The 19,404-nt window shown below is 52.9% G+C and overlaps 8 protein-coding genes across 8 annotated transcripts; 5 read left to right on the top strand and 3 right to left on the bottom strand.

Annotated features, from left to right (window-relative positions):
* Positions 1-265: 265 nt before the first annotated feature.
* Positions 266-1,287, top strand: ColSpa_10844 (L-amino acid amidase; the record flags this gene model as incomplete). Its single annotated transcript, XM_049277056.1, has 2 exons — positions 266-992; positions 1,070-1,287. 2 exons carry the CDS (start codon positions 266-268, stop codon positions 1,285-1,287), a joined length of 945 nt encoding a protein of 314 aa, XP_049133013.1.
* Positions 1,288-3,371: 2,084 nt separating this feature from the next.
* ColSpa_10843 (tankyrase-1) lies at positions 3,372-3,974 on the bottom strand (the record flags this gene model as incomplete). Its single annotated transcript, XM_049277055.1, has 3 exons — positions 3,372-3,414; positions 3,438-3,851; positions 3,934-3,974. The coding sequence occupies 3 exons, from the start codon at positions 3,972-3,974 to the stop codon at positions 3,372-3,374; spliced, it is 498 nt and encodes a 165-aa protein (XP_049133012.1).
* A 3,555-nt stretch (positions 3,975-7,529) lies between these two features.
* ColSpa_10842 (uncharacterized protein) lies at positions 7,530-7,860 on the bottom strand (the record flags this gene model as incomplete). Its single annotated transcript, XM_049277054.1, has 2 exons — positions 7,530-7,793; positions 7,843-7,860. The coding sequence occupies 2 exons, from the start codon at positions 7,858-7,860 to the stop codon at positions 7,530-7,532; spliced, it is 282 nt and encodes a 93-aa protein (XP_049133011.1).
* Positions 7,861-9,428: 1,568 nt separating this feature from the next.
* ColSpa_10841 (flap endonuclease 1) lies at positions 9,429-10,769 on the top strand (the record flags this gene model as incomplete). Its single annotated transcript, XM_049277053.1, has 3 exons — positions 9,429-9,544; positions 9,636-10,197; positions 10,251-10,769. 3 exons carry the CDS (start codon positions 9,429-9,431, stop codon positions 10,767-10,769), a joined length of 1,197 nt encoding a protein of 398 aa, XP_049133010.1.
* A 1,784-nt stretch (positions 10,770-12,553) lies between these two features.
* ColSpa_10840 (acyl-CoA dehydrogenase apdG) lies at positions 12,554-14,341 on the top strand (the record flags this gene model as incomplete). Its single annotated transcript, XM_049277052.1, has 4 exons — positions 12,554-12,668; positions 12,721-12,998; positions 13,058-13,796; positions 13,848-14,341. 4 exons carry the CDS (start codon positions 12,554-12,556, stop codon positions 14,339-14,341), a joined length of 1,626 nt encoding a protein of 541 aa, XP_049133009.1.
* Positions 14,342-16,123: 1,782 nt separating this feature from the next.
* On the top strand, positions 16,124-17,158 carry ColSpa_10839 (uncharacterized protein; the record flags this gene model as incomplete). The annotated part of the gene is made up of 2 exons (XM_049277051.1): positions 16,124-16,248; positions 16,441-17,158. The coding sequence occupies 2 exons, from the start codon at positions 16,124-16,126 to the stop codon at positions 17,156-17,158; spliced, it is 843 nt and encodes a 280-aa protein (XP_049133008.1).
* An 834-nt stretch (positions 17,159-17,992) lies between these two features.
* On the bottom strand, positions 17,993-18,205 carry ColSpa_10838 (uncharacterized protein; the record flags this gene model as incomplete). The annotated part of the gene is made up of 1 exon (XM_049277050.1): positions 17,993-18,205. The coding sequence occupies one exon, from the start codon at positions 18,203-18,205 to the stop codon at positions 17,993-17,995; it is 213 nt and encodes a 70-aa protein (XP_049133007.1).
* Positions 18,206-18,956: 751 nt separating this feature from the next.
* Positions 18,957-19,384, top strand: ColSpa_10837 (uncharacterized protein; the record flags this gene model as incomplete). The annotated part of the gene is made up of 2 exons (XM_049277049.1): positions 18,957-19,022; positions 19,118-19,384. 2 exons carry the CDS (start codon positions 18,957-18,959, stop codon positions 19,382-19,384), a joined length of 333 nt encoding a protein of 110 aa, XP_049133006.1.
* Positions 19,385-19,404: the final 20 nt, after the last annotated feature.

Below are 19,404 nucleotides of genomic sequence, written 5' to 3'. Positions count from 1 at the left end.
CTGAGATTTCTCGCTCTAATAAATGGTGGATTAAGCTGTCTGATTATGCAAGTTCATTTGCTGACGTTAGATTCCACACATCGTATCTACATTATTTCCGATGACAGTGATTGGAAAGTCTGGACTCGGATCAGCTGACTTCGCACATTGGCTATCGAAGGTTTATTTTTAGCGACTACAATAAACCCATCGTCCGTCAGCATCATTCCTCATCCCAATTCCCTCAACTCCGTCATCGTTGCAATTCTGCTGAAGTCGGATCGGCATGACTGTTTTGCAGACCAAGGAGGGCAAAGCCCCATTTTCGCATCCCTCAATTCCACCTTCCACTCGCCCCGAAACTTACTATCGTATCCTCGGTGACTTATCGTCCACGGCCACTCCTATTGTCGCTCTTCACGGCGGCCCCGGTATACCACATGTCTATCTCGCCCCGCTCTTCAGTGCGTATCATGCCCTCACGCAAACACCCGTCATTCTCTACGACCAGATAGGATGTGGCAGATCTACCCGTTTCCCCTCCAAGATTGGTGACAGAGACTTCTGGACTGTGGAGCTCTTCATTGCCGAGTTGGAGAACTTGCTTTCTCATCTCGGCGTTGAGAGGTTTGATCTATACGGCCACTCATGGGGCGCTATGCTCGGCGCCGTCGTTGCGACGCCCTCGTCATCACCACTCGCTTTCAAGGTTAGAAGACTGGTTCTAGCCAGCGGACCTGCCAGCATGAAGCTTTGGGAGCAAGCTCAGCACCAGTGGTTGAAGAGCATACCTGGCCCCGTCCGTAAAGCAATCGAAAATGCAGACATCGACAAAGACTACGAGTCTGACGAATACAAAGCTGCCGTGTTGGAATATTACAAGGTTCACTTATGCCGAGTCTGGCCGTTTCCAGAGGCTTTGTCCGATGCTTTTGCTGAACTGGAGAAGGATCCCACCGTGTACTCGACTATGTGTGGGCCGAGTGAGATAACAATCACTGGGAGCCTGAGGAGTAAGTTCAAGCCTAGTTAACCCCGAACCCTTACGGAGAAGTCTGCTATGTGGTACAAAACTGACACAAATTGACAGCATACAATTGGATTGAGAAGAGCACTCAAATAAAAGCACCCACTCTTCTCATCAACGGTGAATTCGACGAAGCTTCTGATCTGGTCGTCAAGCCTTGGTTTCACAGCATTCGGAAAGTGAAGTGGGTAGTTATCAGCGACGGCGGGCATTGCGTTCACCTGGAACAACTGGAGAAGTACGCTGGCGTATTGAAGAGTTTTTTACAGGATGAAGAGTAGTTCCTTGATTTTAAGGGAGTTAACTGGTGGTTTTATACTATGGAAACATATAGAAGCTTGTTCCACCGTACGAGGTGTAAAGAAATCATAATAATAGCGCCGTAAGTAGTCCAAAGTAATGGAAGCATTTTCGCCGAATCGATTTCAAAAAACACGGATAGGCGCTCGCAAGTCATGTTAATCCATGTGACCACCTCTCATTGACTCTTCCGGGAACCCAATATAGTACATTCGACATTTGCGACACGGCCTTCCACCAAGTGCATGCTACTAATCAAACCAACGAAGCGTTCCATCTGTCTTGAGCCTCTCGATCAGGTCGGAATCTCTCATCAATGCAAAACCTCTCTGGCTCGGCGAATAGCCAAGCAACATCTTTCATGACCTGCTCCCTGTTTATAGTCTCCAAGTCCCTGTACGCTGTTCTCCTAACAGCGTCTAGGAAATAACACAGCTCGCTACGTAACCAAAACGGAAACAATTCGGTCTCCCACACCCGTTCTTGAAAACTTTGTCTGACCTGATCGATCATCAGTTCCCATCTCTGTATCCTTCTGTATACAGCCGGAGCTAGAGGTAAGTATGGACTCCAAGCCCGGCGTCGGAACTCGAGATACCCAAAAGCATGGAGTGAAGCCAGCGAAAGTGTCGTGTTGTCAGAGTCGGGATCGACCTCAAATGGAGCTACCGGAGTGTCTCCCTCGAACGCAGGCTTCTTCTCGGTGACAAAATCTTTTTCCAGGATATCAAGTACTTTGTTGACCTCTTCAGAGTTGAAATCCAGCAGATTTCTATCTTTCGGAATCGGAACTTGGACCAATCCATGGTCCCGTTCATTCTCTTTGATACAATTCTGGCAAAAATTGATGCTGCAAGACCGACAAAAAGAGATGAACTCTTGCTCATCTTCGTCGTAGTCGTCGCAGCCATCGCAGCATACCATGCATACCGCCGTTTCAATGAAATGGCCGTCCTTTTCTTTGATATCCACATCAATGATTACAGTCTGCAGTAAACGTATGGCTTGCTGATCGTATCCGCCTTGTCGTAAGAGGAGAATTGAGAGGTCTCTCATGAGATGTTTGTGTTGGGCGACAGTTCTCTCATCCCCTGCGGTCAACTCTATGACGTACTGGCGGATGGTTTCGTCGATGTTTGCCAAAGCAGCTTCACTCAAACTCTCATGGAGTTTTCCTAGTGCAATGTCTACAGGTGTTTGCAACTCCAGGTTCTTGACATCAAGCATCCTCTGAAAGTAGTCAATTCCGGTGTCAGACTCTAGCCTCTGGCAAGCCCTATAGATCTTAGTTGCAATTTCGGAAGTTTTGGCGTGGGCAGTTGGCCAATCCATATGCAAGGCGTTTTCTCCGTAATAGTCGACATTCTCGATGAAAGAACTCAGTTGAGGATGTTGAAGCAAGATGTCCACGACTTGGACGTGACAGTTGATCGCAGCGATTCGTAACGCAGACCTCCAGGCTCTTGAAGTGTTTCCGGGTGCCTTTTGCCCCTTGGACGGATCAGCCCCTTTCTCGAGCAGCATCCGAGCAGTCTGTGCATCCCCAACTTTGCAAGCCTCGCCGAGCACGGTGAAGCCGATCGCGTTGACTATGTCATCGATTTCAATCCCATGGTGCAACAATAGCTCAACAACCTTGTGCGCGGCGCCGTTATTCTCCGAAACCGCACTACAGACGCACGATTTGCCCATTGAACATCTTGCCATGATGTCAGCACCATTTTCCAGAAGGAACTTCACCAGTCGTGGGTTTCCAGCGGCGCAGGCAACGGTGAGGGGAGTGTTTCCATCGCGAGATGGGATGTTGAGTGTCTCTGGCGCTTTATCGTAGAGTAGTTGCGCGATTTCAAGTTTACCCTCGTAGCAAGCTGACCAAAGAGGCGATTCCTGCCAATGGTACGATACTAAATCTGGCCGAGCACCTGCGTCAAGGAGACAACGGGCTATTTCCGCATGTCCCTCCCTTGCGGCCATGTTGAGCGGCGCTTCGTACACAAGCCCCTCTTGTGATTGGTAGTTTACAAGGTCCGGTTTATGTTGTATGAGTACTTTGCAAGTATCGACGTTATTTTCTCTCACTGCTTCCAGTAGCGGCGTCATATTGTAACCTGAAGAAGGGGATAGAAAACACTTTGTGTCGGCACCATAGTCAAGTAAAAGTTTGACAAGCGCTGGTTTCTTTCCACTCGTTTCAATGAGTATGTGGTAGACTTCGTCGTTGCCTTTGGGGCTGTAGTTGATGCTTGGCGGCAAAGGATTGTCGAGCAAGGTCTTGACCAGCTTCAGGCCAATCTCTTCATCATCGTCAATGGCAGCATCGAGTGGGCCAAAGAGCCCGTAGGCTTCTTCTATTGTTGGATCAGCGCCGTGCCGCAGGAGGAGCTCGACCATTTTCTGGTCCTTCAGGTTTACGGCCAACATCAACGGGGACTTGGCATATTTCTGTGACCTGTGGTCCAGTGTGTTGATAGGGGATTGATACGCCAGTAATAGTTCAACGATATCGGTGTTGCCAGTATTGTCGACGTTTTCCTCCTTATGCTTGCTGTTATATCTTAGTTCAATGCCTTTTTGAGAATAAAGGAAAATCTGTTTAGGCAAAAAAGTAAAAGCTATGGCTCACTCACCCCTGTTTGTTCTTTGTTGTCCTGGCTAGCTTCACTGCCATGTAGAGCGGTGTGTTATCAGTTGACTTTGGATGACGGTGGGAACTTGCGCCTGCTTCTAGAAGCATCTCGACTGCTTTGAAATTGTCATGGAAGATTGCGAAGCATAACGGAGTCCGACGTATGGTGAGCCTTCTGTGGTCGTCGCTCAGCCCATCCGAGAGGAGCTCGAGGTCTACATCAGGTCTTTCTAGAAGACAAGACAACCAATCAATGTACCCCGGCGCTGTCAACATGTGTATGGGTGCAAAACCCGCGCCATCTAGCTGATTTACGTTGTCCGATTTGGATAAAAGGAGGACGAAAAGGCTGAAGTTGCGCTCGGTAATGACAGATGTCAGGGGTGTTTGCTTACTTTGCCAAGGAATAATCAAACTTTGGTCAACGTTATAATCGATCAACCTTCCAATAATGTCCCCGTTTGAGATCATCAATGCTTCCCGGAGCGGTGTGTTGCCGGTAATGGTTGAGCTGTCGGGGCTTGCGCCAGCGCGGAGCAGTAGGTCCACCATTGTGAATGAATTCCTTTTACAAGCCTCTATAAGACACGTATGCCCTTCGGACCCAGATATGTTGGGATCTGCCCCAGCCTCAAGAAGTAATGAAACCAAGTGGGTGACAAGGTCGTCATCATCCGTATCTACAAACCTGCAGAGAAGCAAAAGCGCAGTGTACCCGTGAACGAAACTTCGTTCATTGACGTTTTGCCCCTGCTGGAGGAAGAACTCGATCATATCAGGTAAGCCGTCGGGAACCATCGCCGCCGTCATCATAGGAGTTTGACCGAGCGCGTCTTGCACGGAGTAGTATCGCTCGGAATAACGGTTTCCACGAAGTATTGCCATGCCGGGATAGACATCTAACCTTTTCAAAAGTTCCGCGATCAGGGTTAATGCCTTATCTTTCCATGATCTAGGCTCAGATTCAATCATGCTGTAGGCTGTCTGGAGGTCGCGAGTAAGATGGCCAGCATTGGCTTTTGTGAGAGCGATGACAGGAGGAATCCATGGATCTGACATGATCGCATTGTACATCGGGTTTTTGTGTGCCCATAGGTTTGTCGCAGACTCCCAGGATCTGTAGGAGGACCAGGTATTGTAGCAGGGAGAGGCGATGAAACGGCCAACCTGTGGTAATAACTTCAATCCCTCTCTGTTCGAGAGACGGAAATGTTCTTCCCAACAACATGCCGCATAGTTGTAGAATGGGTGCTGCGTAGATGAATGTAGCTCCAAAGGAGGTGTCCTGCAATCGCGCCCAAAAACGGGTTGCAAAAGATACTTTAGGCATAAGAAAGCCATGTTTGCATGTTGCCGTTCCTTGCTTATGTAGGAACTGAAGTGGAGAAACAACGATAGATGTGAGATATAGAGTTCCATGTTTTTGTCGACGTGTATGAGCCGAGAACACTTTTGCCAGAGAACTGTCTGGATGTTGAGGAACCTCAGTCGAGGATCGTCGTGGAGACAGGCGATGGCGTCTCGTACCTCTTCCCGACCGATGAACCTCTTGGCATTTATAACGATTTGTAATGTTGAGAGAGCATAATTTTGGTTGTCAATGCTCTGAAACAATGGAAGAAGTTCGTAGTCGTAATACTGTCCAAGCTGTGCCGGGCACGGGAGTTGTCTTGCGGTAATCGAGTATCCGTAGTCGTCCCCATCTCTGATCGTCGCAATCAAGTCTTGTAGGGAATATTTGGCATAGAAGAAAAATCCTCCTGAATTTTTCTTTATCCAAGAACGGACCGCCTCGGGAGGCTGCATCGGATTTTTGACCGTGAAGATCGTTTCCGCCTCCTTGTCAACGTATTTGCTGATGTCCTTTTCAATGTTCTTTCCACTCATGTTGATTTTCAGTGCTCTCGAAGATACAAGAAACATGATTTCGTTTGGAGTATGTGTGAAGAAGAACTTGAACCTAACGGTTTCCCGTGGGAAGTACTGCATTGGGCTAGGTGTTCCCGAAGGTGGTGGTATTCGAGGGGCAGGATTGTCGGCGAGACTGCCAACCAACTGTAGGAACTCTCGAACATAGTCAACATCACACTCCTGCAAACCGTCTATGATCAAGAAGACTTCTGTTGTTCTTGGAGGTCCCATGACAAGCTGCGGCCTTATCATGAACTGGCGCAGGATCTCGAAGAGTGAACTGAGGTCGAGCCTTTTGTCGTCATCTTGGAGATGCCGGAAATAAGAGGACAATGACTCGAACCATTGTGCGGACCTCAGGAGTGCTTTGATGAAGTACTCTAAGATAGGAGGTTTCTTGTTTCCCGTTGTACTCACGTTGCAGAAAAACGATAGCACCATGTTGCCATATAACGGGGCTGGCCGAGGACGGTCTCCTACTAAGTAGTTGGCAACAGACTTTGCCAGGTACGTTTTACCACACCCAGCTGGTCCACAGACGTACAAGTCATCGGTTCTGTTTGATTTGACCCACTCCTGGAAGATTGAATCTGATTGTATCCAGACACATGTTCCGGCTATAGGATGAATGTCATAGCCGAGATGCATTGGGTTACATGTGCCGAGTTTACTAAGGAGCGTATCAAGACATCCCTTTGTGTTTTCTGCAATTCCTGTTAGATTCAAGACGAACCCCAGATGACAGAGATGAGACGTACCGGCTTCTTTTTTTCTGACCCACAAGTTGAACGACTCCGTGTTTCTGTCTCGCGGTGGTGGGCCAGGAATGACATGAGTTCGAGGCGTCTTCGCTGGTTTCTCAGGTTTTCCTGTAGCTCGATGGGTTAACAATACTATTGGGTTCATCGGGCCACTCTCCTCCGTGTTGGGGCACTCACCAGGACCCGGCGATGGTGGGGGCGGGTCGGCTGTGTTTTGTTGTATGGGCGGTGGCATGGAGAAGATGACCCTTTTCTTGTTCTGCGCCGCAATGTTTGTAGTCATCTCGGCGATGTTCTCAGCCAAAAAAACATGGGTCGGACTTGACGGCGAGGAAACTTGTGTCAACTCGAAATGATTACAGTCCACCGACACATTCTTGACATTAGCAGAGTCAATCTCACCCCGCCCCCTGGGAACAACCTGAGGTACTGATTAGCAACAGTACTGCCTTGGAACTAGTTAATATTACCCACCCGGGTCTTGAAACATGTACCATCCTTAGCAGTAAGCTTGATTGACCGTGTGGCAAGGCAGTTGAGAATTAGAAAGCTGGGCATAACCTGGTCAACAAAAGTGCTGTTGACTTCCCGAACAGCCTCAGAAAACTGTCTTATTTCATCCATTGATGGTTCCATCGAATGTGTCGTTAAGCTGGCCGTCACCGTCGTCATCACTGCCTTTAGGACAGCTTCGGAATCAGTGGGGTGATGGATAGTGTCCAAGAAGACGATGCCTGCTGCCAGGTCTTTGATGATAAAGTACTCTGGGCAACGAGTGTAGAGCTCCACTGCCTAACATGATGTTAATTTTAGATTGAAGGAGTTGATTGGATTTGAACCTACCTTTTTGACTATGATTCCTCCGAGTCCATGGGCAATAAAAATTGTAGGGCTGCCCTAGAATCCAGTAGGTGAGTTTTCGCCCTTAGGTAGCGTGGAGCTTGGTGCGTACGCTGTACTTGCGGTATTCTTCCATCATAGACGCAAGAAGCTCGTCGGCATGAAGAGCGATGCTGGCCGGCGTCATGTTCGCCGCAGGCTCGGAGTTGTATCCATAGGTCCACACTTGTACCAAGTCCATTAACCTGCCGAGAAAATCGGGATCTGATATCCAGGTCTTGCCAGACTCATCGTGGTGCCACGTCGACTTGGGAGACCCACCCAAATCGTGGATACAGATGATGCTATGCTGTGTTAACCAAGATTGAGGAGAGATTGAACTTTGAATGCCTGCTTACTTCACTTGTGGTCGCCATCCTGGCGGTGCGAGATTGATGTTTGTAGGATATACTATCTCCAGACTGGGAATGATCATGGTGAAGGTAAGACGAAGCGGTGAAGCTACGTGAAGCTCTCGAGTCTCTTTCTTCGGTCGTGCTCGACGGAGTCCTGTGTCAAAATGCAACTATTCCCAGGTGATGTTACCGCGTCAGTTATCGCGACCTATTACACCATCCAGCTCGCCCACACAGATAGCTCACACATCAAGATCAGGCTACAATGCTTGAGACGACATAGACTTTCATGATGATGACTGCAGACCTTGACCTCCAGGCGGCGACCTAATGTGAGGAGTTGTCGACCTTGGGGCTGAACGATTGGGTGCCGCGCTAGCGGGCTGCTGCAGGCCTAGAAGGGGCTGGTGTTTATTGGCCAACTCAGGATTCGGACCTGGCTTTTTGCCAATGGCTGACATGCATTGCCAGCGCGACCTATGGTGGCCTTGACTAGCTGCGGCTGGACCCCGTCTTGTCCGACATATTGTGTTGTTCGGAGATCGCGTCAGCTGAGCTAACTGGCTCGTTGTGGCTTCCAGTTTTGTTTTACGACCGCAAAGGCGCCTCTGGTGCTCACCGCAGTCTAAGTCACATGCATGGTACTTTTTCCAGAGTCAAGATGTTTTATATCATTTCGCCGATCGTCCCTTTTGGATGTTTGATTCAAATGCGAAAATTGCGGTCCAGTGTTCCAACGATCATGGCTTCAGATGCCACCTCCTAGTTCCCGCCATTCCGACAATGTTTATCGTCGCACTGGAAGGTGTGCTTCAGTAATTAATCTCACTCGAGCCCGGATGACTCCGGGTCCTTCATGTTACTGCAGCGTTCGAGCAGCGTTCTTCCAGTACCACTTGCAGGCACCAGTCGACGACAATGGTGACGTGGAAGAAAAGAAAAAAGAAAAAACTGGACGTTAAGGCACTTCACGACAGGAGCGCAAGGTGCTTGAAAAGTGTTCCGTCTGTCTTGTAGTTTGGCATGGTCCGCATTCATGCCGCGATGCTGTCCTGATCGCTAAAGTCACAGCCGCAGGTAAATTACTAACGCCTTAAGATCCCGGGTAGTCGCACAGGACTTGAGTTGACTCAGTGCAGTGAGTGACGGCTTCTTCTACCATAAAACTCGTTTGAGGTACCAGATAAATATAAAGAACTGCTTCTGGGTATCTCTACATTCAGCAAGGAATTCCTTCTCGAGGAACAGCCACAATGCCAAAGGGGGCAGGCCTTTGCCAGCTGGTGCCACTGTCAGTCAATTAAACGCGTGGTGGGGCCGACTCGGGTACGAAGGCGCGTCATGACCTCACGAAAGAAAGTGCGGCGCGCGTCAACCTCGTGCTTGTCCCTTCCTCTCTTCTGCCCCCCCAGTCGTCACTGCCCCGACAGAAATCCTCCCACCAAATCTCAACTTCTGCCTTTCGCCCTCTTCCTCAGCTTCAATCGCAGGTTGCAACTGCAATCAATTCGTTTGCCCTCCTTCTAGCACTTCAGGGTCACCATTTTCCACATTGAACCGATCATAGTGCCCGTAGGCAGCAACGCAAGATGGGTATTAAGCACCTCTTCCAAATCATCAAGGAGGAGGCCCCCGATGCCATCAAGGAGGGAGAGATCAAGGCGCACTTTGGCCGCAAAGTCGCAATTGTAAGTCTGGAAAAAGTGTCTCTGCGCCGATACATGTGCTGACAGAGAAAAGGATGCGTAGGGTTCCCAATGTAGACCGCCGCTGCCTGCCCGCTAACGAGTACCCAGATCCATGAGTATCTACTCTTTCCTCATCGCCGTACGATCCGATGGCCAGCAGCTCATGAACGAGAGCGGTGAGACGACTTCACATCTCATGGGTCTCTTCTACCGAACCCTCCGAATGGTCGACAACGGCATCAAGCCCCTCTACGTCTTCGACGGTGCCCCGCCCAAGCTCAAGTCTGGCGAGCTGGCCAAGCGATTCCAGAGAAAGCAAGAAGCCACAGAGGGTCTTGAGGAGGCCAAGGAGACGGGTACCGCCGAAGATGTCGAGAAGTTCTCCCGCCGAACGGTTCGAGTCACCCGCGAGCACAACGCCGACTGCCAGAAGCTGCTCAAGCTTATGGGCATCCCCTACATCATTGCTCCCACCGAAGCCGAGGCCCAATGCGCTGTGCTGGCGCGAGCCGGCAAGGTGTATGCCGCAGCCAGTGAGGACATGGATACCCTCACGTTCGACACGCCCATTCTGCTGCGTCACTTGACCTTCAGTGAGCAGCGCAAGGAGCCCATCCAAGAGGTTCACATCGACAAGGTCCTAGAAGGCCTTGGCATGGAACGCAAGCAGGTACGTCTTGCAATTCACTGATGCATGCGCAAAGTAACTTACAACTCGAACAGTTCGTCGACCTCTGCATCCTCCTCGGCTGCGATTACCTCGACCCTGTCCCCAAGGTTGGCCCTTCGACAGCACTCAAGCTGATCCGCGAGCACGGTGACTTGGAAACACTCGTCGAGGCATTCAAGAACGACCCGAAGCAGAAATACGTAATTCCGGACGACTGGCCATACCAGGACGCCCGCGAGCTCTTCCTCAACCCCGACGTGCGGCCGGCGGACGACCCGCTGTGCGACTTCAAGTGGGAGAAGCCCGACATGGACGGTTTGGTGCAATATCTTGTCACGGAGAAGGGCTTCTCCGAAGACCGCGTGCGGGCGGCCGGTGCCAGACTGGAGAAGAACCTTAAGAGCAGCCAGCAGGTCCGTCTGGATGGCTTCTTCAAGGTGATTCCCAAGACGGAGGAGGAGAAGGCGGCGCACAAGCGCAAACTCGACGCCAAGAACGAGGAAAAGAAGAAGAAGCAGAAGGTCGAGAAGAAGGAGAAGGCGGCGGCTAAGGCTAAGCCTCGCGGGGCCTAGTGCTAAGGTCGGGGGGGCGGAGAGATGTTGAAGATTGCTATCCGTACGTGGACTTCTTGGAGGCTGTCTGTCGCCCACGGCATCAGACAAGGGTAGGCGGGACGATGGGACGATACCTGATATGGGTTGCTTGGGCGTGGAATCCGGCGTTTTGGGGTCTAAAAGGCAGACCCATTGCTATGCTTGTGGGTGGGAATTTGTACTATGGCTTAACTTGGTATTTCTCAATGGATCGGGGATCACCTCGGGGATTTAGGTCTCGAACACTCCACTAGACTCTACACATTAGGACGATGCCTCCAATAGGCGACGGCCTAGATGAACTTGATGTTCAGCCCACCGATGAACGATGAGGGGAAAGATGGCTGGTGATCAGACAAACGAGCAAGATCCAGCCTCCCCGGTTCAAGTGAACCGTCTGCTCCAAAGGAAGCCACGTGCCAAACGGGGAATATCTGGGGAGTAACATGCCGAACATCATCGATTGACGGCCCTGGCTCAGTAATCTCCGGCGCGATGCTCCCATGGGGTTGTCGGGGTGTCATGTGCCTGACTCGAGGCGGAGTGCATCGCGTCGCATCCTGTGCTCTTTACCTTGAGTGGAGAGCGCCGCCGTGGTGCGGCCACAGGCAGCAGCACGGCTGTGGAGAAGTGGACGGAATAGACCCACCTGACCAACCGTGTATTCCCTATTGGCCGGTCACCGATCCAAAGATGCCGAGGTAAAGACCCACTCTGGCGGACCAGAAACAGCAGCGGCAGGAGACCCCTTCGATGACATCAGCCGAAAGGGGATGCGACGCCCGAAACAGCATTTGGAGAATCACATGCGCGCGGACGGTCGCACCAAGACACTCGAGTGTCTTCCCTCTCAGACCACACAAGACGGGAAGCAGGAGGACAATGGAACAAGGCGAGGATGCACGAGGGGCACATGACACGAATTAGTGCAGAACCCAAACCGTCAATGGGGGCCTAGCAGGACTAGTTTTCCCGCTTTCGCGGCTCGCCGTGTCTGTGTCCCAAAACTGGCCAACCTCCGAGCCAATGCGATTCGTGTCAATTGGCAATGACCGCCAGATTCACTGCAGATATTCCCCACACGATCAATTGCCTCCCCCCCATCCCTCCAATTCCACGTCCGCATGCTTTTCTGCGCGCTGTCAGTGTGGGGGGAAACTTGGGGAACCTCCAGCCACGGAAAGAGGGCCGCCTCCCAAGCCTGGAGTACCGCTGCACAGGGTAAACTAGGTACTGTGCCTGCTATAGACTTGGGGATGGATGTACTCTGCCATGTGATGTCTGGTGCAAAGGTACGCGGGTTAATGACCCTGTTCCAGCTGGCTGCGGCTGTGTCCGCCCACGCATCCTGGGGGTCTCGCGTCTGAGGTGAGAAGCAGGAGGTACCTTTCCTGGCCACCAGCACCCAAGCTTCACCCCCAGACAAGGACAGGTACTTTTACCCTTCCGCACCTCAGCCAAAAGCTGGGGTCACCGCAAGCATGTGATTGTCTGACCTGGTCCGTCCATTTGCCGACCATGGCCGTCGCGACTCGTTCCTTGACAACATTTCGCCAGACACGCACCGCACGCACACACTCCTCTTCCGGCGTTGACGTCTTTTAAACATTCCTATCCCCTCCTCTCGCCTTTTCATTAAACCTTCTTTGCTCCTCTTCTATTCTCCCAGTAGGACCCGTGTACCCATCCGACGAGTGTCTGCCATCCCATCGAATCGATCTGAATCGTACGAGATACAGACAGACAGATACCCCGTAGCCACAATGTCCAAGACCTTCTCGACCAGCGACGTTGCGTCGCACAACAAGCCCGAGGACTTGTACATCATCGTCGACGGCGATGTCTACGACCTCACGAAGTTCCAGGATGACCACCCTGGTGCGTGCCTCTCCGCTTCCTCCCCGCCGATCACATTTCTAATTCATCCTAGGTGGCAAGAAGATCCTCCAGCGTGTTGCTGGCAAGGACGCCTCCAAGCAGTTCTGGAAGTACCACAACGAGGGCATCCTGAAGAAGTACAAGGCCAAGCTCCAGGTCGGCTCCCTCGACAGCAAGCCCAAGCCCGTCGAGGCGGCGCCCGCGGCTGCCGCTCCCGTGCCCAAAAAGGCCGCTTCGAAGAAGGCTGTAGCCAGCAGCACCGAGGAGTCCGAGCCCATGGACCCCTTTGGCGATCTGGTTCCCTACGCCGACCCCAACTGGTACCAGGCCGTAAGTCAATTCCCAGCAGTTTTTCCCGTTCTGGCCACAACCTCTGACTCGTCACATAGTACCACACCCCCTACTTCAACGAGACGCACGCTGCCCTGCGCGCCGAGATTCGCGAGTGGGTTGAGAACAACGTCGAGCCTTTCGTCGGCGAATGGGACGAGAAGAAGGAGGTTGACCCCTCCATCTACAAGCAGATGGGTGAGCGCGGCTACCTGGCCGGTCTGCTCGGTGTTCACTACCCGACCCAGTACACCAAGAACACCGTCGCCTCGGTTGAACCCAAGGACTGGGACCTTTTCCACGAGATGCTTCTGACCGATGAGCTGTCTCGTGCCGCCTCCGGTGGTTTCGTCTGGAACGTCATTGGCGGTTTCGGAATCGGCTGCCCGCCCCTGGTCAAGTTCGGCCAGAAGGCCCTCGTCGACCGCATCTTGCCCGACATCCTCAATGGTGACAAGCGCATCTGCTTGGCCATCACCGAGCCTGATGCCGGCTCTGACGTCGCTAACCTGACGTGCGAGGCCAAGCTCAGCGAGGACGGCAAGCACTTCATCGTCAACGGTGAGAAGAAGTGGATTACCAACGGTATCTGGTGTGACTACTTCACCACCGCGGTCCGGACAGGTGGCCCTGGCATGAACGGCGTCAGCTTGCTGCTTATCGAGAGAGGTCCCGGTGTCACGACAAGACGCATGGACTGCCAGGGTGTCTGGTCCAGCGGTACCACCTACATCACATTCGAGGATGTCAAGGTCCCCGTCGAGAACCTGCTCGGCAAGAAGAACCAGGGTTTCAGAGGTATATCCACTTGATATGGCAAATGCATCTTCACCTGCTAACGTCCTACAGTCATCATGACCAACTTCAACCACGAGCGTATCGGTATCATCATCCAGTGCCTTCGCTTCTCCCGCGTCTGCTACGAGGAGTCGGTCAAGTACGCAAACAAGCGCCGCACCTTTGGCAAGAAGCTCATCGAGCATCCCGTCATCCGTCTCAAGCTCGCCCACATGGCCCGCCAGATCGAGGCCTCGTACGCGTGGCTCGAGAACCTCATCTTCCAGTGCCAGAAGATGGGCGAGACCGAGGCCATGCTCAAGCTCGGTGGTGCCATTGCCGGTCTTAAGGCCCAGAGCACCGTCACCTTTGAGTTCTGCGCTCGTGAAGCATCCCAGATCTTCGGTGGTCTGTCGTACTCGCGCGGTGGCCAGGGTGGCAAGGTCGAGAGACTGTACCGCGATGTGCGCGCGTACGCTATCCCCGGTGGCAGTGAGGAGATCATGCTTGACCTGAGCATCAGGCAGAGCATGCGTGTGCACAAGGCACTCGGCATGAAGCTGTAAGGCGTTATTTGACGACGAGGGGCAGAGGAGGACCGAGGACTATCGCGCCATGTATGAATAGACCAGCTTGGAGACTTTTTCATTTGTCGGGGCGTTTTGCATGGAGGCAAAACCAGGCCAGAGTCTAGATAAATACAGACTCATCATTTCATATCCATCATCCATCCTAGCCTGTACTCCGTTGACTGATGACTACTCTTGGCTAACAAACGCAGATCAAACCCATGATACTTTGGCATCCCGTTTTCACTTTTCACTTCGGCAAGATTCCAATAAGAGCCAGGTGTTAACCAACTCCTTCGTTCAACCATCAACCGGTCGCTTGCCACGCCAGCTACTGTGCTCTCAGTCGGGTTGTGGTAAGCGTCTCTCATGAACGAAAACTTTGACACGTTGTGTGACTTCTTGCAGACACATCCCTATTTTGAGTACCGTCTCACTCACACGTGTGGCACTACAGAAATGGATGCGGCACAAAAGGACCGAAAACGCGTTTCCTCGGTATGGGTAAGGCTGGAAAACCCTTTATCAATGATTTCCGTTTGCGGCCATGTCCAAGAAATCGGGATCTCGTTTCTGCTCAGCCTACCCAACCGGACAGTCATTTTTGCGAATGCATTTCGCAACTGTCTGTGACTGACCGCTAACAAAGAAAGCCTTGGGAGCGTGGGTGGCGACGTTGGGGGACCTTTCCAGCAAGGCACGACTACGCTTGGCCATACGAAGAAACAGCGACATACTGGCTGCATCTTGGATGTTTCCTCGACCAGCACGCGAAGCATTATTGATGAGTGAGCGCCTGGGCAAGCCCGTCTCCCATGCGGACCATCTCTGGCCGAGGGAGGCGAGAAACACTCCGCAATCAGACGGAATGCTGGGTTCTCGGGAAAGAGGCCGTCCTCTTGGCAAAGCCATGCCGGTGACGATCCCAGGACTCGGGCATGGAAATGTCTGCCTTCGGCGCCGAGTCAACAAGTCCCAATCGTACGGATGCGCTTCGGCGGGTTGGGGTTTCAAATAACGCCTCTTTTTTTGTCACTCTCCCTCTTACATCCTTTCCACGCTGGATAGTTCATCCATCTCTCTCGACCAAGATTCTGCACCCACCAGCATTCCTCGTGCTGGAGAACACCCCGCAAGTGCCGTCGCGCGATGTCTCACCCTCAAGAACCCTTGAAAGACCCTCTCTGATTGATCCGGATCCGACGGACTAACAACGAACACCGTCTCTTGGCCGGTTCAAACCCAATTCGATTTCTCCCACTTGTACTCGTGTGTTCAACTTTCTCCTGTACGACGACTTTGGTCCCAAAATACCTCTGTCCTTACCACATCCGTTGCCTATTATTCCTAACTGTCCGCCATGGTGCCACAGAAACGCTCCGGACAGGCGGAGCGCACGCGGAGCTCACGCTACCTGTCCACCGCTTCCAGTCACGCTCGGCATCTGAGTTTCCACGGACATTCTTGTTTACGATGATCTCACGGGAATTCTTTGGTTTCTTCTAGTGGTCGTGACTGTTCGCGGCAGCCGCCCGGTGAAGACGAGAAGACGTCACCCCGTGGGCAACGGCTATAACATGATGCCTTGTGCCCGATCAGTATCGGCTCTTTCTCCTCGTCATCCTGATAACCAGAGCCTCTACCACTCTGAAGCCAACGACGTTACTTCTCGCCTCTAAGGTCTTGCTTTGACATCCGCTTTTGCCCTTTGTTCTAACCTCGTCGAGTCCATACGCTCGCACCCGACTAGCACTCTCGCTGTTGCTGCCAACTATCAACATGGTTTCACCCACCTTCATCCGCCTCGTTGCAGGCGCGGTCATCTTGGCCGGCGTCAACGGCCAGGTGGACACCACGACCACGTCCGACATCTCCGTTACGGCTGTTAATCCGACCGACACCACGTTCACATCCACCTCGGTCAGCGACTCTTCCAGTGGCGCCGCCGCAACCCCGAGCACGACTCCCGGTGACGACGACGGCGGCTTCGACGACGGCGACGGCGGCGATGACGGCGACTCCGGTTTCATCACTACCACCATCCTTATCCCTGACTCGGTAGCCCCCTTCACCTCCACCATCTTCTTCACCAACAGCGTCACCGCCGTAGTCCCCGTCCCCACGATCCTGCCCATCACCACTAGTCCCGTCATCGCCCCCCCTGCCTCAGTGACAACGACCACCTGCAACTTCAACGGCACCTGCAGGGTCATCACCTTGCCCCCCGCCGTATCGATCCCCAGCTCGGTGACAACCCTGTCGACCTGCAACAACAGGGGCGCCTGCGGCCCCGCCACCACGCTCACATACCCCGCGCCCCCGGCCGTGACGACTCTGACGCGCTGCAACTTCAGCGGCAGCTGCTCGGCCGTCACCCGTACCAACACTGGCCCCATCTTCACCAACCGCACGACCACCATCCGGCCCTCCACCATCTGGCCCTCCACCATCTGCAGCGGCACCGCATGCCGTATTACCGTCTCCACGGGGGTCTCGACCATCATCCGCCCCATCACGCCGACGCTCACGGCCCCCCGTAACTCGACTCTGATCACCAGGCCCTCCGTCCCGATCTCGCTCCCAGTCATCTCCAGCCGTCTCATCATCTCTAGCAGCCGTTCCGCCACCGCCCCTCAACTACCCCCCTCCAACCCTCCCTCGAACGTGCCCCTTCCCTCCAACACCACCCGTCCCGCGACAACGACTCCTAGCGTCGTGGTCGTGGCGGGCGAGCCCGCTCTCAAGGCTGTCAACGTGATACCGTTGATGAGTGTTCTCGGCGCGGTGGCCATCGGTGTGGTTCTCTTCTTGTGATCGGTCCCCGCTGCCGGGCAGCGTGGGCACTGCAAGGTGTTGTAGAGTTTTCTTGGGATAGAAAAGGTTTTCTACTTAATTCGTATGGAGCATCGGGCTTGGATTGTCGGCCTGCTATAGAACCTCACATGGAAAATGTATGATGAAGACCACTGTGGTGGTGGATGATGAGATGGCGAGGAAAAGGATAGAGCGAGATGTACGTTTAGAGAAACTTGATGATAATAATAATAGACTGATAGACTAAAACAATAACCAAACGAAACAGATGTATCTCTGCCCGGTTTGCCCAGGATCTGAGGAGGGTCTTAACATCTGAAAGGATTCTCAAACCAGCGCAGGCAACGATGGCCGACATATTCAAGTACGCCAGTATTGCAGGCCCTTGCCCTTTGAGTGAGATTCCTGGGGTTGGCGCTTGCCAACTAGATCGCTTCAAGGGTCCCACGGCTATAGTGTGTACTTGAAAGTACGATAACGCAAAGGATCTTGCCACTGACGCCAGATACCTTCAGTTCATCTTTGCGATGAACGCGTGCTGTCTCCAGCTCGACCAGACACTAATCTCTAAGGCTGCGAGGATAGCCCAAACGCCGAGATACCACAAGTCTACCAACTGCGACGCAACTCGTCTGAAGGCGTTTTGGGCTATCTACTTCCTTGAGAGGACGGCTAGCTTTTTCTGAGTGTACAAGCTTGGTGAGTTGTTATATCGTACCTTCTGGCGTCTCCAATCTCAAGCTTGTCCAGCGTCTCGACTAACACGACTCAGCAGCTAGCAGACGAAGACATCGGCTGCGTGGTTCCCCTAGCGCCAGAGTCCGTGTTCGGTGACTACAACTGGTTCCTGTCCGCCATTCGGCTTGGCAGGATCTCTTCGATGGCGTACTCGGCTCTCTTCTCAGTCAGTGCGTCGTTGCAGTCGGGTGAATCTGCACTCGAAGCAATCACCCCCGTCTGCCGCCTTCTCGAAGATTGGGGGCAGTTGATTCCGCTTGCCTTCAGGCCGGGCCAAGGCGAGCAGCCAAAGCTACGGACGCGGTCCATCACGATGGCCATTTCACAGACCTACTACTTGTACTACAATGCGTTCGCTAAACGTTGTGTTGGAAGGGACATGCATAGAGCTTCAGAAGCGGGAAGTAGGATGTCAGACCATGATCGTGCAAAGTCGGGCGGCTGTTCAACAGGGACCAGCGAACGACATTGTCCCAATCCATTGCAGGAAGGAGACTGGAGTCGTGCCATGAGAGATGAAAACTATGTTAACGGCAGCATAAACATCACCTCTGGAACAACCCCAGCCTCCAGCCATCTCAAGTACCCTACACTCGATAACCCACAGGAGATGGACAATGTGTGGATGGGAGAGCTGAAGACGTTATTCGATTGGGTGCTCCCGGATTGGGGGGACGAGACGCCAGCACAAGCTACCTTGAGAGATTGGGCTTGATAGCTGATGAGGGGCATCATGAGTATGCATTTGGAGAATGGGCACCGATATCCGGTGGCGGAACCGTGCGTTCCCCATATATGCCAGTAGACGTGATGTTTGTCAATTGAAAAAGAGGTGGTGCAACAGCGTGATTGGCTATGCCCCGCACGCAAAGGCATCATGACGTTCATTGGAGACGGGTGAGATGGCGATGAGCCGTGACGGCCCCGCCATCAACCGCTGACTCTTGTCTCGCGGAGTAGCAAATCGAACTCAAAACAACTGATCTTCAGCCGTCGCTCGACCACCTTAATTCGACTTCAGTACCCCGCAGAATCCACTCGTCCGAACGAAACCTGAATCATGACCATCATCCACGTTGTGCAGTTCCAATTCAAAGAGCTCGTCCCGGCGGAGGAGGTGAAGTCGGTAAGTCCAGCCCTGGCATACAAACGGCATAGAGGATGATGTGTGGCGCGCCAAGACGTACAATAAGGGGTCAGAAGAAGACTGACACTCATTAGATATGCGACTCGATGCTGGCGCTTAGGGACAATTGCATCCATCCGACGTCCAACAAGGCGTACGTCAAGTCCATCGCCGGCGGGCTAGACAACAGCCCCGAGGGCATCCAAGACGGCATCACGCATGTCTTCGTCGTCGAGTTCGAGAGCGCCGAGGACAGGGACTACTATCTCCACAAGGACCCGGCGCATCTGGCGTTTGTGGAAGACGCGGGCCCGGCTATCCTCAAAGCACGGGTCGTCGACTTCGCGCCGGGCGTGTTCTGAAAGGGGCTTGCTATGACGAC

The sequence above is a fragment of the Colletotrichum spaethianum genome (genome assembly GCF_022836535.1).
Source record: "Colletotrichum spaethianum MAFF 239500 DNA, contig39, whole genome shotgun sequence".
In the NCBI taxonomy this organism is placed as follows: domain Eukaryota; kingdom Fungi; phylum Ascomycota; class Sordariomycetes; order Glomerellales; family Glomerellaceae; genus Colletotrichum; species Colletotrichum spaethianum.
Note: the sequence above shows the minus strand (reverse complement) of the source record. Positions and strands in the feature narration are given on the sequence as shown.